At 33.4% G+C, this 18811-nt stretch overlaps 1 protein-coding gene across 5 annotated transcripts in view; it reads right to left on the bottom strand.

Annotated features, from left to right (window-relative positions):
* GRIK2 (glutamate ionotropic receptor kainate type subunit 2) overlaps positions 1–18811 on the bottom strand; it is a 444423-nt gene that overhangs the window by 15772 nt on the left and 409840 nt on the right. For 3 of the 5 annotated variants that reach the window (XM_084513441.1, XM_084513440.1, XM_084513444.1), the window contains 2 exons: positions 11461–11638; positions 4584–4733 (listed from right to left, as the gene is read on the bottom strand). The exons of 1 other annotated variant lie outside the window; for it this stretch is intronic. In XM_084513441.1, the coding sequence (XP_084369567.1) occupies positions 4720–4733; positions 11461–11638 (192 nt within the window). In that variant the 3' untranslated portion in view covers positions 4584–4719. Of the gene's footprint in view, positions 1–3728; positions 4734–11460; positions 11639–18811 lie in introns of those variants that run through there. One more of the 5 variants, XM_084513442.1, reaches the window with a different exon arrangement.

The raw sequence follows: 18811 nt of genomic DNA, 5'->3' as shown, positions 1-18811 counted from the left end.
GATGTATTGGACAAAATCTTGATTACTCTGAAATAGGAGTTTTGTTACTGCTTTCAAAGGAGCCAGAATTTCAATCATTAGGTTTTGTGACTCAATGTATTTGAAAACTTTGGTGTATTTGGAGACTAAGTTAAGTTGTGTCTGAAGTAGTTGAAATATTTTTCTAATATCTTTACTATAATGATAATACAGAAATTATTTTATAGCATTATCATTTACCTCTGTTGTGTGCCATTATCTCTGCTCATGACATATTTTCACTGAAAACATTTTGATTTTGTAGTATAACATGACATTTCTCCTAGTTCACTTGGAGGGTTTAAGTTTTGGTGGTTGTTGTTTTCCTGCTTTGTTTTGTTTTTCCCTTTGTGAATTATGTTATTTCCATTCTGAAATGTTAACTAAATAATGTAACAGGGCTGAAGAATGCTATTTCATGTGGGTTTTTTTTTGGAGGGGTTAGAGCATGAGTATGGATGAAGGCAGGAAGGACTAGTGCACAGAGTCCCAATTAATATAAACATTAAAAACAAAACAAAACAAAACAAAAACAAAAAACAAAAAACAGGTTCTTTCAAACCTACACTGAAGACTTCAGCTTAAAATTAAGATAGAAACTTCAAAAAGTAATATCTCACACACAAAACAAAACAAAACAAACAAACAAACAAAAAAAACAGATACACCCTGGATATGCTCATATTTGTGTTTATGTAATAGAAGAATACTATGAAAATAGCCTGGTGATGTATATAGTAGGCCAAATCCCCAATAAAGCACCATATTTCTGTTGAAGGCATCCAAGTGTTTGGCCCAGAATTTTTTCTACTAGTCTTCCTTCACAAATGATATTAATCATATTAATCAAAAAGATAGTGTTTTTTTTGTTGTTGTTGTTTTTTGTGTGTGTATGGGTGATTTCTTCTATAATATCCATATAACTATCTATTTCTATATAACCATGCTGAGGCAACCTCAAATCTCAATTGTGTGTCTAGAGAATCTTTAATATTATTTTTTATATATATATAGTTTTTAATAAAGTTCTCCTTTCAGTGTTTTTACCTGCAATTGCCATGTACCAGGTACCACCATAAAATTGAGATATAGCTGCTTTAAAGATCTTTATAGTGACATTCAGTCAGAGAAGTATTGATCATCCTGTCCTTAGAATTCAACAGACTAATTGATCTATTATATGAAACCATGTAAAACAGTTATATACAGATAGATTCTGAATCTCCAGGGGCAGCAGTTACTTAATTGATTTAAATTGGTTTAGTTCCGTTGACTTTAATGTCACTGTAGAAATTTGTACTATATGAGCATTCAGAAGTCTTCCAAAATGAGGAAGTTTTCTTCAGAACAGATGATTTCCATCAAAATAATGAAGGAAAAATGAATCATTGAATCTTTTTGAGTAAAAAAAGTACTAGCAGTGTTTTCTATTACTTTGGGGTTCAACTGTTTGTTATTTTTTTTCTCTTTAAGTGTCTTATATTCATGTGAAAAATGCATAAATAATTATTAATGTACCAAAAAAAAGTAACAGTTTGAATTAGCATATATTTTTAAGAAATGCTATTATCCTACTATGAATCTGTGGAGCCATGCATTTCTAGTCTGGATTTTAAGTACAAATCCGTAGTTACTTTGTATGTTTGCTTTCATAATGGAAGGCTGAAATTCTCACTGAAATCCTAATAAAGCCACGCTACTTCAATGTTAGGAGTCATATTCTTTTAAGGATCCTTACATATTGAAATATTTGGGATGTACTCTACATCCACATTTACTTTGTCTCACATAAAGGTTAATGAAAATTAGCCATGTACATCAAGTGGAGAATGGAACTCCTGCTTATTTCAACACTTGAAATGGAGAAAAAAAAAAAAAAAAAGAAAAAAAAAAAAAGAAAAAAAAAGTTTGTCTGAATATAATACAGCATTTTATTTCATGATCTTACAAATTTTATTGTAAATCATCAAACAAACTCAATAGCCATTTTTTTTTTCCATTCCAAACCATCATAATTAGGAGTTTTCATTACGAAGTATGACAATTATTTTTTTCCCCCTTTGTATTTTAAAGAACTAACTTAAACTTAAATATGCATTACGTAAGCATACTAATTTTCAGAATCTTTGCTGAAGGTGTTTTTATCTTGTTTTTACTTCAGACAAAGATAACTTGTTCTTTGTTATCACATAAATGGGGATGAAACTCTCACAAACATCAGAGCTTTTGCTTTCTCAGTCCCTATTCACAATGGAAATGGCCAGCTCAGTCTCTATGAAGATTTATGGAACTGGGTAGTAGACACAAACCTCCCTACTTCCCCCCAAATTTCATTATATAGTTTCTAAAATTTGGGTTATATATCTTATACTCCTGTCCTAGAAAGATGATGAGAAGATTAAATTAAGCCCCAGAAAATAAATGATCTCATTACTCACCAATGACAGATTATTTATGATAATTGTAAGGTTGTTTTTTGCTTGTTTGTTTGTTTGTTATGTTTTGTTTTGTTTTTAAATAGCCAAATTATTAAATTCCATATAAAGACCATCTTGATAATCTTTTTTGCTTGACATAACATACCGACATAGCCATCATATACACTTTTTTTGTTGAGATACACATAAATTTACAGTAGCTGGAAGTACAAGATTCAGCATCTGTAGGGCAGGATGCTGAATCAAACTGTTTCAAACTGTTATGTCCAGGAACTCACCACAAGCAGGACATAAAAATTAACTTTGTAGCAACTAAGAGCCAGATCCTGCAAAAACGTATCATGATGTATGGGTTTCCCTCAGAAAACCTAGCAAATTTTATGGCCACATATTTAGTGGCAAGAATCAGGAGGACAGGACACTAAGTTGTAGCTGTTATAAGTACCAGTACCAACAGAAAGTACTGTACATATGTTGTTCAAATCACACAGCAAAACCAAAATAACTAAAACTGACATAATTTTAATGCTTTTTCTTTTTTTTTTTTTTTTGTTTCTTATTTATTTTTTTTATTTTTTTTTTTTTTTGCATTGGATTCAAACGGCAAACTGAGTGCACTTTAATTGTTATCACAATGTGGTCAAGAGGTCTGTGTCTTTTACCGTTTACACACAATTGTTCATGACAGCATGTTATCAGCCTAGTGGAAACCAGGGGTGTAGCATGGTAAGCAGTGGTGGTAGTGCACCTAGTTTTTATATTATCTAACTTGAAAATATGACTCTTCTAAGATTCCTTTTTCTTGATAAAAATAGTTTTCACCAAACGTTGGTGGTGCACACGCACTACCATTCATGCTTGGCATCACACCCCTGACAGAAACACATGTCCTTATTTTGTTGATAAAAAGTATTACAAAAATTTCCATACAAAAACTATTTTCATAGAAATCTTGCATTTCCACAAATAAACCTGAACATTTTTTTTTTTTTTGAAAAAAAAAAAAAAACTGCTCAAGAATTTTGTTCATTTAGTACTGTGACTGTACTGAAAAATGCAGTCCTCCTTAAAGTTCTCTACATTCACTTCTCTTAGGTGACCCATCCTACTTCCAACATTAGCGAGAATTGCACAGGCTCCATTGAGTTCAATTAGTAGCAGGAACAAGGGCTTCAAAACACATTCAGACTAAAATGTGAGCCCTGTATGCGTGAAACACACTTTTCCTCCCCTTCCTCCCTCGCCCCCCCCCCCCCCCCCCCCGCTTCATAGTTTAAAAAAAAAAAAAAAAAGTAATTGCTTTTATCTAAAGATTGTAAGATACATTCCTTTGTACTCACAAAACTTTTATTCATCTAAATTTGGGTCAAAATTATGGATTATTTTTGTTGATGGTTTTTGTTTGTTTCTTTGTTTGTTAGATCACAGTTCCAGCCCAGGTGAATCATCATTGTTGGCTTTTTTGTCTGTTTGTTTTTGTTTTGTTTTAATTATTATTTATTTACTTAGTTCAGTGACACAGACAGTCCAGAAAGCAGCTGAGCATTCCCATATTTATCCTTCTGTTCATGGGATTCATGTTTCTTTGCTTTAACATTTCTTCCATCCAGTAAGCTCATATTGCCTGTACAGATGGCAGTTACAGTTACCTACTCTTCCTATGCTTGGAAGTTCTGAAGAAAGTATAGTTTTTTGTTCCATTACAGTTCTGAGATATTACTTTTACTAGACTCCTTCTGTGGTTAGTAGCATCTCAGATATTTATTCTCCATCTCCTGGCAACAGTTGAACTTTAAAAGGAACCTGTAACTTCTCACTGAGACTGCATTTGAAACCAGCCACAAAACTCACATGGAACTTTCATTCATTCAGAATGGTGGAAACCCATGACGAACAGTGTAACCCCGCATAACTTGGTTGATCCATGATGCTTGTGATTCGAGTCTGGCCATTGCAACTGCTGAGATCACAGAGTCTCTAGTTCATAGACACAGCGGTATGAGGTAACTCATTTTATTTTGCACAGGTTGCATATTTCCACAGGAAACATTCTCGCAAGGTTGTTTGGAAAAAAGACGTCAGTTTGTGCTTGGGGTATTTGGCTTCCCAGCTCTATGCCATGGTTTCTTTACCTGGCAGCCTTCTGTCATTAAATGTGTGCATGTTGATAACTTCTTCTGTTTTCACAATAACGGGGGCCTGTGGCTTGTGTTTTAATCGACGCTGACACTTCAGAGACATCCTTAGCTCCTCTACCATGGCACTACAGAAGGACCTCTAGAGAGGAAAATAGAGTAAAAAGAAAAAAAAAAAAAAAAAAAAAAAAAGAAAAGAAAAGAAAAGAAAAGAAAGAAAGAAAGAAAAAGAAAGAGAAAGAGAGAGAGAAACAGAGAGAGAGAAAGAGATAGAGAGAGAGAGAAAGAGAGAAAGAGAGAAAGAAAGAGAGATAAAAAGAGAAAGAGAGAGAGAGAAAGAGAGAGAGAAAGAGAGAAAGAAAGAGATAAAAAGAGAAAAAAAGAGAAGAAAAAAAAAAAAGGAAAAAAAAAAAAAAAAAAGAAAAAAAGAGCCACATCTGTAAGAAATGTCTAGCTGCAATGCCTAGAAGCAGATTCATTCCTTTGGCACAGCCATGTCAGTCCTGTAAGTTTGCTTTGTCTCAGCCTGGAGCTCATAATAAATTACCATCTTTTAAATATGCATTGCATAATAATTAAAATGACTTATCAAGCTGCAGTGACTCACTGAAAAATTCACCTTGTCTCTACAATTATTTATCTGCCAGCTACTGACTATACATGCACATGATACATAAAAATATTTCAAACAGATGTCCTGTTGACACAGTTTTGCCTTATAGGACAGTATCTGAATGTAACGTGTATATTAGGTATTCAGTAAAATTTCCTTTACCATATTTCAACTTAATACATTTCATTTCCATATGGTTTAAATAGCTGTTCCTTAACAAAACAATAAGCCTCAGAGTAGGAAATTTACCTGTTTAACTACTGTTAAAATGCAGACCTTTTAATGAAATAAATCTACTACCTTATTTCCAATATCTTCTTTATCTAAACACTTATTCCACTACTGAATACCATTTATGAAGAATATATCTGCAAAAAATATTTTGTTTCATTCCATCTTTACCAAGAGGATAGTGTGAGAAAAACAGGTTATAAACATCTTTTCATCACCTCAAAGCCCTTTTTTTTTTTTTTCAGTGCAAGAAATTTGAAAAGTAAAATAAAATCTCCCTTATTACCCTCATGTGACTGAATTCTCAACTGCTGAATGGGCGTTGCACTGTTAGCCCTTCCTCAGTCTGAGAATTGAAGTATGGAATAAATATGGAGGTAGAGAAATCTCCGTTTTGGGTGTCTGTTTCACTTTTAACACATGCTTTAACTTAAATGTTTTCCAACTAATGGAGGAATATATTAATCAAATAATTAATTCCAAAACCCAAGATTTTATGACAAGCCTCTGACAAATCGTTTTACCCAAAGCAAATACAAAGTATAATCTAATCCTTTGAATTCTGGTTTCTTAATAAATGGTCTACAGTCCACAAAATTATTTTAAAAATTAAAGAAGGAAGACATAGCGCCTGGAATTATACTAAGTACATGTTGATCATTGACTTGTTGTGATTAGTGATCAGCAATCAATATATAATCATTTAATTTCTCTTCTGACTCAAGAACTGTCAAAACTGTTAAATCTCCACTGCTCATACAAACCTAGAGTTTGGAGATTAGGTCCAGAAAGCATTTAAGCACCTTACCCTACCTAATTCTTTGGAGGACTCAAGGGCTGAAGGCATTCTGAGTAGTAAAGTACTCTGTTATCCACATTAAACATTACAGGTTTGTCATTTGACCATTATCATAAGAACTTCTGCTAACACATTGTTTAGTTCTAGAACCCATCAGATCATCAAGCGTTCCATGGCTAAAATCCATGATTCAGTTGATGTGCTCTGAAGTGACCTAACAAATAAAGTTTCTCAAAAAATATAGCAACTGCTAAAGGACATGTGGCAGACATTGCAACCTTTTTCTATGCAGCCGTTCATCAGCTGGAGCATGTGATCTGAACTTGAGACACATTTGAGAGTGTCAGTTCAACAGCATCTTCTGCCAGAGAGAGATCTAAACTAGTGTTTGTCAGCAGAACATGGTCTAAGACATTAGACCATGTCAGGGTAAAAACACTTGCAGTTTCCTCCTACTGATCCTGTTCCATTTCACATGGAAGCAGTGAACAGAGGCAGAGAGGGAGAAAGGGAAGGAAAGAGAATGCAGGCAGTTCTGGAGATCAGGCACTGGGGCACTCAGTGGCAGAGTCTCAGTGATGTTTAATATTTTAATGGAAAATTCTGTTTAAAGTAGAAAAATAAATATAAGATGCAAGAGGTAGCTGTCTCAAACATGGGATAGAACTGAACTTGAATCCCCCAAATCCTGAACAAATGCTCTCTTCTCTAATCTTTCGCATGAGCAGGGTAATAGGCAAGAGAGAAGGAAATGGTAATCTTCTGGCTGTGGTACCCTTCTTTTCAAACACTTTTTTCTCCAGAAGAGTTTGAAGTAAATTTTGACACTTAGTCAGCTTGTGAGTTAAAGGTTTTAGCCACCTACAACTAAAAAAAGTTTGAAGTTTTAAATCCAAAGGACAGGAAGGTCTTTCTCTTTGGTGTATGGTCAGGCATAACTCCTTCAGAGGCTAAAGTTTAAGACAAAATTAATTATTTCCCTCTGGCTACATGAAGCAAGTTCTGCAATGGACACTCATTAACAATCCCTCTTCAAAATTTTCCTGTGCACTAGGATGAAATAAAAGATGAAACTTATGGCTTTCATTGTGGGAATATGTTAGCTAAAATTTCTAAATGAATACTCTGAGCCATAATGCATCCAATCTTCATGCATAAGGTATTGTTGATTAGCACTGTGTGAAAGCAGGAAACTGTATCTCCTTTTCATCCAGCTGTATTTTGAATGGAAACATTCAATTCTTGTTGATTTCTTCATTTTAAAGAGTGCTGTTGCTTAAGATGAGAACTGCAGTTATGATTATGGAACTGAGATTAATCTTGAAATCATCAGAAATTGCAAGATTTAATTTGGTATTCCCTAATGTCTCAGATGTGAAATTGCTAAGGCTTGTAGATTTTGGCATTTTCACTATGTGTAGAACATAGCACATAACTTATGAATTTCACAAATAATCCATTAAAAAACAAATGCCACAACACTCAGTGTTTCATCACCAGCAGCTATTATATGGCTCTCACCTCTGAAATTAAAGACCTAACTGAAACATTCTTGGGCACTTAATTCTGAAGCTTAAAAACGGTTCATTAGCACTTAACACTTTCTAGATTTTATCCCTTGCCTTCTCTGCCAAGACATCGAACAGAAGTGGTAAAACAGAGTGAATCCTTCTCAAGCTCAATTCACCAAAATCTTTTGCACAGAAATGAACACAGTTATTAAAGGGTATCAACTTTTAGACCCTATCAGTATCAACTGGATTACAGTCAATGGCCGAGAAATAAGAAGATGCATGTACTTGATGTCAAGGTTCTGAAATATCCTGAAAACAAGATCTCAAGAAAATTAGCAAAATACTTTATCTGAAAATTTTACTTGGATTTGTAAATTCATTAATATGAACTCCACTCCCTAAAATGAGAATTTTTGGCAAAACTGACAGTCTTAAAAAGGCAGTTAACACAATTTTGTGATAATTATTTTATCTAGAAAATTATTCCATCCTGTGTTTTCAAATTATGTTGTATAAGCTCGTGCAAACTTATCTCTGTACACTGTTTGAAATATATGATTTAATTACTTCATTTAGTATGTTTTTTTAGGTATGGTATGTATTTTAAAATTTAATTTGTCTGGAAAGAGTAAACATTATTATCTCCCAAACAGTACCATCGTTTGGTAACATTTTAAAAAATAATGCAAATCACTTTGTGATTTGGATCCTTATTTTTCTTTGGGTTCTATCTAAGAGATATGACACATGGAAGCGTTTTCCCCACATATTTCAAAATCATGTTCAAAAAGATTTACAACAAATTACTTCATGTTTGACCTTTGTTATTTGAATATATATTTTCTTGTCTCATTTTGATTCCAATCTGAGTACATTCAGTATTTTCTACACAGCTAAACTTTGTGTTCTCACACTTTGAGAATATACCTTTTGGAATAACAAGATGTGAAATACAGAAGCATCTCTATAATACTTTTTTTTTTTTTTTTTTTTTTTTTGGGGGGGGTGGTAGATAAATTCAGGCATGATTTTAGAAAATATGATCCAATATCTCAATACTGATATCATCTAACCATTTTTAGGGGAAAACAGCAAAAAGTTTATAGAATTTATGGACTGTATTTCAGAAATTACTGTATACCATGAAAATGAGCTCTTCTAATGGATATTACAAGATCCTTCTCTTAATGCAAAACAAATAACCTTTTGCCCCAAGGTACCCTCCACACTGCAGGCACATTACAAGAACATCAATTGTTACTGATTTTTTACCAACCCTTACAAAATATCGTTGTCTTCCTAAATGCTACCAGAAAGTAATGTTGCCTCCAAGTCACCTTAGACACAGTCAGATAGTAGAAGAAAAGTAGAAGGAAAGCATACAGATCTCTGAACACAAGCACAGTTAAGTGCAACTCTTTTGTGGTACCAAACACCATAAAACATTAGAAAATAGGGCTACAATTCTAAGCAGAGAATTCACAGAAGAAAATTTTAATCAGCAGCTAATTTTAATCAACAGTTCTTAGACTTAACAGAAAGCAATTCTGAAAAAAACTCATCTCCTTAAGTGTGAATAAGTAACTGATACCTCTTTCATTCTTTGTCACAGTTGACAGCTCACAAATCACATAGAATCAAGATAACTGTTTTTCAGAATGTAATAATTGTTTACAATCTATTTACTAGCAAGCTTGTGCATGACTACAGCCTAAAAAAAAAAAAAAAAAAAAAAAAAAAAAAAAAAAGTATCTTTGCATGTAGATATTAATAAGAAAGCTAAACAATATTTAACTGTTTTCATTACACTACTAGAGTTTAGAAAGGTAATTAGAAATCGTATTAACATGTTAGACACACGGTTATGATACTACCATCATAAATTTTACTTTTAATGTCCTACAAAGCAAAACAAGAAGATAGGAATGGCAAGCCTGCATCGCTCTTACCATTCTGAGTTAAGTGAATAACATTGTTTGTTTTAAATATAAAAGTCTCCAAATGTATGCTCTTTTATAGATTATTTTTTTCCTCTTTAATGGATTTAATATAAAGTTGGCTGTCAATATTCTGTACAAAACTAGATTTATTCAGAAATTCATTACTTCCAGTCTTGCATGTCACATATTATTTGAAGCCTTGTTAAATTTTCTTAAAGGAGTAGCAGCCCTAATCCTGCATATTCTTGTTATGTTATGGGTCAGTGTTCTAGCACTTAGTAGGACATATCAATCAAAACACTTTTCATCTTCCTGAAGTTAACTGAAACTGAGTGCACAGCTCTGCCCTGACCCTTCCTTCTAATCTGTTTCTCCTTCCATATGCCAGGGATTCTGAATGTGTATATGAAAAAATTGTCAATCTTAAAGCCCTAGACAGAACAACAAATGTTAAGAATTTTTACATAGAATCACAAAGAGATGAGCAACTAATAGAATTAAAATAAACTTAGAGAAAGATAGACCGTATTTCAACTGTAGCTGAACCATTACTTTTTAAAATAAAGCATAATTGTAAAGATTAGATTTCTAGTTCACTTAGTTGTATACCTAGTTTTATAATGAAAATCATATGCACATACACACACACATATATGTATAATATCTATATATACATAATATGGTTATATTAAAAATATTTTTCCACACATTTCTGATGTAGTATATTTTCAAATCATAGCAAGTGTAATATACAGGTACATTGAAAACTAATTTCACATCAATTAGGTGAAAATATCACCAATATATTATCAATTACCATTTTAGCAATTGGTGTTTTTTTGGTAGGAGGAGAACTGTGAGCCATTTTAAGTTAGTTTCAGGACAAAATATATGGAAGATTTCATCACCTGTCATCAGCACAGACATCAAAATCTAGCAAAATCAAAAATATAATTAATAATATAATTCCATAAAGTAAGTTAACCATAATTTCTAAGATGTTGAGAACGTTAGAATTGTTCCAGGCAGCTGGTGAAGCATGATGTGCTTCACACTGGAACTGACTTGAACAATGATTATTTCAAGGACTTTTCTAGCTATCTTATGGAGAGAATCAACAAGACTGATGGTACCAGCACTTTCTGCAACAAAATAACAGTTCTACAACCTGCAATAATCTTCTGAGTTTTAGAGTTGTAAGTTGAACTTCAATGATATACATTATACATGATATACGTTATATGTGACATACATTATAAGTAATATACTATATAAGTTTGGACCAGCTCAGTGGTGGTCCAAACCAACCAACCAATCAATAAACCCAAATCCACACTACCACACACAAAAAAAAAAAAAAAAAAAAAAAAAAAAAAAAAAAACAACTCTTCCAGCACAGACTGTTAATATCTCTCTGGGACAAAAAATTCCAGATTGCCTTAAATTACCTAATTTCCTACTTAATAAGTTACCAATTCATGTCCAAAATCCAAATTCAGCAACTCTACAATTCTAAAGTATATTCCTTGACAAAATAACATACTCTGGCGAATTAGATAGACTTCTTGTAAAGAAACTCTGACTCCATTTAAAGTCTTCTGAAACCATTCAACTTGGTTTCCAGCCTAAGTGCAGCCTAGCAGCTACACTAGCTCCTGAAGCTGATAGGGAACTCATATCACTGAAGAAAGCTTTTTCAAAGGTGGCTTAATTTAGCTTCTGCCAGCAGCCTTTCTGACCATTGCGCTGATCATGATGGTTTTCTGACTCACCTGTGGACCTAGGCTGGGGCAGATGGGATTGCACTTGTGTGGTTCCACTTTTTCCTCTCAGAGAAATCCCAGAGGATGGCATAGGGTAATTGCTCATCAGCCCCGAGGGCTCTCTCTCATGCAGGATTCCACAAGGTTTCATCCTGTCATCTCTCCTTTTAACATGTATAAGAGGCCACTGGGGAGATAATGAAATAATTTGGGCTGTGGTGTCATCAGCATTCAGATGATTCACAGTCCTATTCTCTTGTCAGACCAGGATGGTGCAGTCATTTTGTGCTTCCAGAACCTGGCTGAAATAGGGGTATGATGCAAGTTTACTCCCACAGAGTAAACATAGGTGCTATGTTGCACAAGTAAAGGGAAACATTCAGAAGTTATCATCTACCCTTACTACTCAGTTCCACCTCTTGTGAGAGAGGTTTATAAGTCTCTCTCCAGGTTCATGAATTTGGGTCTGGGTTTCCAAATTGGATCAGTGGCAAGTACAGTTTGACATCTGGGTTTAGATCAGTGGCAATAATTTCTACAGGTGTAAAGCTTGCCGCATCAGTCCAGGTCCTCTTCCAGAATGGAGTGGTGCAGTCCCTGGAACTTCCCTGGAACAATGGCTACAAATGACTACCAGATGTTCAGTAACTGCTGATACCAATTCATACCACTTCAGACATATAAATGGCACTGAGAAAATGGCATATACAGTAGTGCCTATCTGATTTAGAATGATATCCAATGTAACATCTTAAAAGTTCAATATCTTGTGATCACAGCTGTGTAGGATACTTTTTTGACTTTCAGCAGAGATGATCCTGATTACACTGAAATCAGCCACATGAGATCACCCACTGGCTGTGAAAGTTCGTTCACCTATTCAATCATTTTTGATCCTCAGTGTAAAGTCATTTCGTGTTTGTCTAAGGAGGGTCAGGTTTGTTGATCTTCAGGCATGGTGAAAGGAAGTGATAATGATATGTGATCAGTCTTTTAGAGTATAAATCTATCTGGATTAAAATGTTTTATGTATCACAATATAGTTTAATTTGAAAATAAACAGCCCATCTCACAGAGCCACTTTAGAAAATCCATACAACTTGGCGAAGTATGTCTGTATCTAACCACCTTTTTTTTTAATGTTGTCTGAGCTTAAATCCACGGTACATTATTCACTATAAAAATACATTCTATTTTTATAGTTCAGTGTGATAGTATAAATTTAACACAAAATCTGGCATGGCCTCAAATCATGTTGAACAGAGAGAGACTATTAGTATTAATTTAATGCCAATGGTTTCTACTGTTTTAGAAACATGATTATCATCACATTGCACTACATAATATCAAAATGGTTAGAATCAGTTTCTTTATAATTACATGGTTTCATTTGGCAGTCTAGAATAAATGGAAGTGCTTGTTGCTTTGCTGGCTTATGCTGAAGTGAAAGTAACCTAATTCTGATGAACTAAACTTTCATTTAAGCTTGCTGATTCAAATGTAGGTGTGAAATATCTTGATATTATTGTTAAATGTTTATACTACATTTAGCTATAACATAGCTGATTGATTCAAAATGAAAATACTAATATTTATATACTAAAATATTTGTAGATGTGACACACTAATGTAATATTTAGGGGAACACAGAAAAATTAGACATAAATGTTTTATAATGACTTTTTTTTCCTTGAGAATTAAAAAATAAAATTAAAAAATATCAGGGGAGCCAATAATTACATACTTTGAATGTTTCTTCTTTCTACTGAAGAGTGGAAATGAAGAGTAGTTGCTATAAAATAAATGACACATCAAGTTTCTCAACAATATTTATAAAACTTCAAATTCTCTGTGCCAAACATAAAATATCCCATAACTGAAACCTGTAGTTTCAGGTGAACATCCTTGGAGTGATAGTGAGCCACTTGAAATCACATTACCACTGCTTTTGCAGTGGACAGTTCTGTGTACATTTCCAGTCTTTGGTTCTTGGTTTCCTGAATGATACCACTTAAGAAATTCAAAATACCTCTGTAGGAAGGTCCACTATCAAATAGATTTTAAATAGACTTGTTGAGCTACAGTCAAAAAACAAAATAGAAAACTCATTTTTAATGTTTTATTGTTTGAAAATGATTTTTAAAATGACATAGTGAATTGACCTTTTTTTCAATTTCTGCTTTTTCCTACCCTTTTCTATAGAAGATATTTTTCTCTGTGTGTTGTTGGTTTAACAGTTCTTGCCATTAGAAGATAATACCTAGGTGGTTTCCATGAGGGCATTTATTTATAATTAATATCTCATCCTCAAGTAATCTGAACAAATACACACACACACAAACAATACAAGGCTATACATCCACATATAGTGCTCAGTGGAATGAGCACTAGAATGAGCACAGGATGATAGAAGTTCCCAATTTTCTAACTGCATATGTGCATATCTATGCATAAAGTTGAAAAAAAAAAATCCTCTTATGAATTGTCACAGCTACTGCTCTTTCTCCCAGCCAACATTAAAAATTCTGAGGTTACTCCATTACAAAATATGACATGGTAATACAGATGACATCACTGACTCTATGTTGTATAAGTTACTTGGGATATAAATCCCAAAGCTTTTACTTTGATTTACCATTAATTCCCACTTTTTTTTTTTTTAATATCTTTATTTATTTATTATTGTAACCTGAGTAACACATTTTTCAACTTTAAAATCTTTTGAATTTCCTTCTCTGAAAGGGGAAAAAAATTCTCTGTGCTGGGATTTACTCTGGGGTTGCCCCAAAACTATTAGAAACTACTGTCCCAAATATTTGACTTTTGATATTAAACTATTAGAAATATTCTCTGAACTCCAGTAACACTACAGTTTTTATGAAAGAGATTAATGAAAACTAAATTATTAAAATAATAATAAAAATATGTGGTAAAATAAGAAGAGGTCTTAAAATCTATTTAGGTAAGAAGGGATCCTAAAAATCTTTTGATTTTTCATACAAAATTATTGTAATATGTTGCTTTACATTTTTGTTAGGACAATAACTTAGAAATTGAAATACTGACTTTCCACTATCCTGTTGACAAAGAAACATTCACAATATTCCAATATGTATTAACTTCTTTCTGAAAGACCAATCTGGTTAAGACAAGGTACATGTATGCACTTTGCTCATATCAATTCTAAAAGGAGCCATTCTAAGTCATAATGAATTAAATTTAATAATTCATTAGTAAGTCATAATGAATTAAATTTATCCTGATGCAGACTATAGATAAAGAGCTTGACAAATAAAGCCCATGTTAGCATTTACACTAACTTCATTTAAACAAATCAAGAAAAGCTAAATTGCATTTGAGAAAAGAACAATAAGGGCACAGTATCAACTGTGGTTACAGCACAACAGCTTCTTCATCTCAACCTCTTGCAAAGGTGTGGGTCCATTATGCCAATAAAAACAAATTTCAAGATTACTTTTCAAGCCCATGTTACCTTTTTTTAAAGAAACCATGGCCAGGATAGGTACAACCACTTGCAAGGGTAACAAATGTAATGTTCTATATATATACTTGTCACTGTCTTCAGTAATGCTGTGAACTTTATCCTAAAGTTTTCAGTAGTGAACAAGTACTTTCTACCAAACAGCTTACAGTTATAGTAGTAGCTCCCTGATCATTGTGTGTGAAGGTGGTGTCAAAATAGAGATAATCTCATAAATCTCAGAGAACTTTTTTTCTCTCTCTTTTTTTTTTTTAATGAAAATGAATGAAAGGTGAAGAAATTCTCAAATTGAGACCCATCAACTAATGTATTATGCTAAATATTAATGGTCCACATGCCAATGTTTTCCCTGGCCTTTATGATAATAATATGATCAGTACAAAAATAAATGTATAAAATGTACATAAATCCATGACACATTGAAAAACAGCAACAAAAAAGGATGTAGTAATTGTTTTAGATGGCTTCTGTTTCTAACGTGCTTATTCACTGCCCTCAGAGTGCCTGTTAAAATCAGGGAGCAGGTCATTCACCAGCAAAAGCAATTATAAAATGCAAATGGCAGAGCATTTATAGTCAAGACTGGCTGGATAAAAAAGCTCTACTTAATAACATGTTTCCAAGCAGTTGACATAATTAGATGTTCGTATTATAAATAATAGCAAAGAGTACAAGCCTTCAGCATTTTTTTAAAAGGCTGCAATTAAAAAAAAAAAAAAAAAAAAAAAAAAAAAAAAAAAGTGAGCATTGTGACATAAATTCTATTAAAAAGTAACAATTAAATTTCCCTCTGAGAAAATAGAAGGCACCATCTTGTGGTTACTCTGAAGGAATGCAATTGGGACAGCCTCAGAACTGTCATTTCCTCCAAACCCTTCCCACTGTGTCCACTGGAATATCACAATTCTGCCAGACAAGGGCAATGCTTTCCCATTCCTAATATTCCCTCTCAACCAGTGAGACTAGGTATTGGGCAGGACTAGTGGGATTATTTAGTTCAAAATACATCTTATCCCTTTACTACAGTGTGTGTTTGAGGTATACAATACGGAATTATTGGCAATTATAGAAAAAAAAAAAAAAAAAAAATTCTGAATACTACCATAACCTAATGCCTCTGCAGCCCAGTAAAACTGCATTTTGAACCAGCTAAGATCAGGCACTTCTATTCTTTCTGTCCTTATATTATCAAAACCAAAACATGGTTCTTTTATTCGGTGAGTGTTTGAAATTTATGTAAATTATATATTTTGGTCAACCAGTTAAGTTTGTGTCATCTTCAAAGATATAGTTAGTTTCATATACAGTTCACAGTTAAGCATTCAAAAATTCTTGTTACTTCAGTGGAATCTGCAGTTGCAAGTAAAACACCGTATGTAACCCACATGTATATTCACAATCAATAATGTGTGCCTTGGGTCCAATGCTGCAAACAGCTAAGGACTCATTCACTATATCTATGAGATAAACCATCCAGACTAATCTTTCTCCATTCAGCTGTGTAGCTGAGCAGACAAATATTTACAGAGGCACATTCAATTGTTCCTATCTTCCTTGGGAAATCTATATAAAATGCAATTTAATATCAATGTATTATTTTTATTGTTTTTATAATCAGTTATAAATGAATACTTATTTCAAAGAGGCTAATTTAGCTAGTTCTTATGTTACAATTTGATTGTATAACTCCAGAAACAATTTGTTGGTGTTACTGGTTCATTGTTAGATTTAAACTAGTATTTTGTATTATAGGGAACTTCTGACCAGATCTCCTCTAAGGAAACAAACAGAATGCTGATATGTGTCTCATTTCACATTGTTTGAAGTGCTTAACAGATCAAGATTAATAAAATGTACATATGCTATTTTTTTTTCCCAAGCAGATTTACGTATGACCTGCTGATATCTCAATGAATTCTGAATGGCTATAAATGGTAGCAAATTTTAGTTTTTTTTTTTTTAGATCAGATCTGAATCTTATAGAAAATACCTGGCAAATTAGGACAGTTATTTTTCAAACAAACTGACCATAGTAAGTATTACTGACTAACAGCCTAATGGTGATAACATCCAGAATAATCTTCACTTTTGAAAGGTGTCAATAAAAGAGGAGTTCTTCCATGTCTAGAAAATGCTGTGCTTGCATGGATGCATGGATGGTATTCTGGTTATTGGTATCTGTTTCAAAGAAGGAGTAAAATTAGTGTCCCATATTTCCTGGAGATTTTTTTTAGCACATCAGAAGAATTGATATTCTGAGTCACTTTACTTACAAGATGTAATGTTTTTTTAGAAAATAACACAATTTTGTCTGATGTTTTTCTCAGCTCAGTTCTTTTTGAGACGTCACTCCTCCAAACAGTTTCACACTAACCAATGTCTCTGTTTACATGTGCACTCCAGGATGGGGGCTGACGTCTAAAACACTAAAAAATCATCTAGATTATACACTTAAAATCTGCATTGCTTCCCCACTGCCACAAAGGAAATGCAACTCTATATTTTGTGCATTATAATGCAGACTTATGTGTTAATATGTCCATTTGTATCCCAGGGTACTCCATATATTCAGCAACTGAAGTAATCTAATTTCTTTCATTTCCTTGGTTGTTAATGGGACCTTAACAACCCCATCTTTTCCATCTCCAAATGCTGATGAGCGTTATACAAATGCTGGAATGATAATCTGAGTCTAAAGGGCTGAAACAATAAGTGTTACCATAAAAAGGTGTCTTCTCCCTCCCTGTGAGAAAGCCAAGAATGCGTCATTTGCATGATTTACTCATGCAAACTGACAACAGAAAAGATGTAGGGATTGGAAACATGACAGTCCTGCTTATCTCCCCTTTGGCTGCTGCAATGCTCCTCTCTCCTAGGCAAAGGGGATCTGCTACTTCTGGAGAGGAAGAAAGAAGACATTCATGGAGGTCTCAGGATGCTGGGAGAAAAATGGGTGATGGTGGTTCAGGGAAGGTCACATGCAGGGATCCTGTCATCATTAGTTAGTTAGTTTTATTCTACAAGTCAAGTTCTCGAGAAATTTTACTGTTCTCCTCCTGAGATCAGCATAGTTGGGTGTTATAGAGAGGGGATACAATGGAAGAAATTTGAGATGAGGAAGGAGGTGAGTGGAAAGACCTAATCCTTCCATCTGCTTCAGATTTAATCCTAATTTTTAAAACTACATCAATACTTGATGTATGATGAAACACTTCTGGTAAAAAGCTCAGATACCTCCACTTGTTGCTATATCTATCCATCACTAACAAACAAGATTAAAAAAGAAGCAAATAGATCAAAAAAAAACAAAAGAAATAACAGGGAAAAAAAAAAAAAAAAAAAAAAAAAAACAGAACATAGCAACAACAACAAACCATAGGGCTTAGAGAAACAAGTTATGTTTCTGTAAGTCTTTTCTGTTTACTTCCTCACACAACTTCCAACATGCTGATAGTGTCAAGTTATATATTCACACCCTGCAGAACACTAAAGTACTGATGTTATGAGATCACTATTAAAACTATTTTTCTAAGTGAGTATTTGTTAAAAGTCCAGAAAAGCTAAACCAAATTATTGTCATTAAGAAATCCATATCCACCTTAGGAATGGATAGTTTTGCATGGGGTACTTAGATAATAGTTATCTTTTCTCTCATAAATTAATTTCAGAAACATTACATTTCAAAAGCACTTTTACAGAATGGAATCACCCTAAAGTATCATAAAGGATAGGTTCTTAATGGGCTTTTAACAACTTAATCAAATATACCCATGTTCACACTGTGTTTAGGACCTTGTGATCTCGCACTGCCTTTGTGCGTATTAGAAAAAAATATTTTTAACAATTTATTTATTAAAG

Source organism: Aythya ferina (genome assembly GCF_964211825.1).
Source record: "Aythya ferina genome assembly, chromosome: 3".
NCBI classification, from domain to species: Eukaryota; Metazoa; Chordata; class Aves; order Anseriformes; family Anatidae; genus Aythya; species Aythya ferina.
The sequence above is the reverse complement of the archived record's forward strand: the minus strand, read 5'-3'. Positions and strand labels throughout refer to the sequence as shown.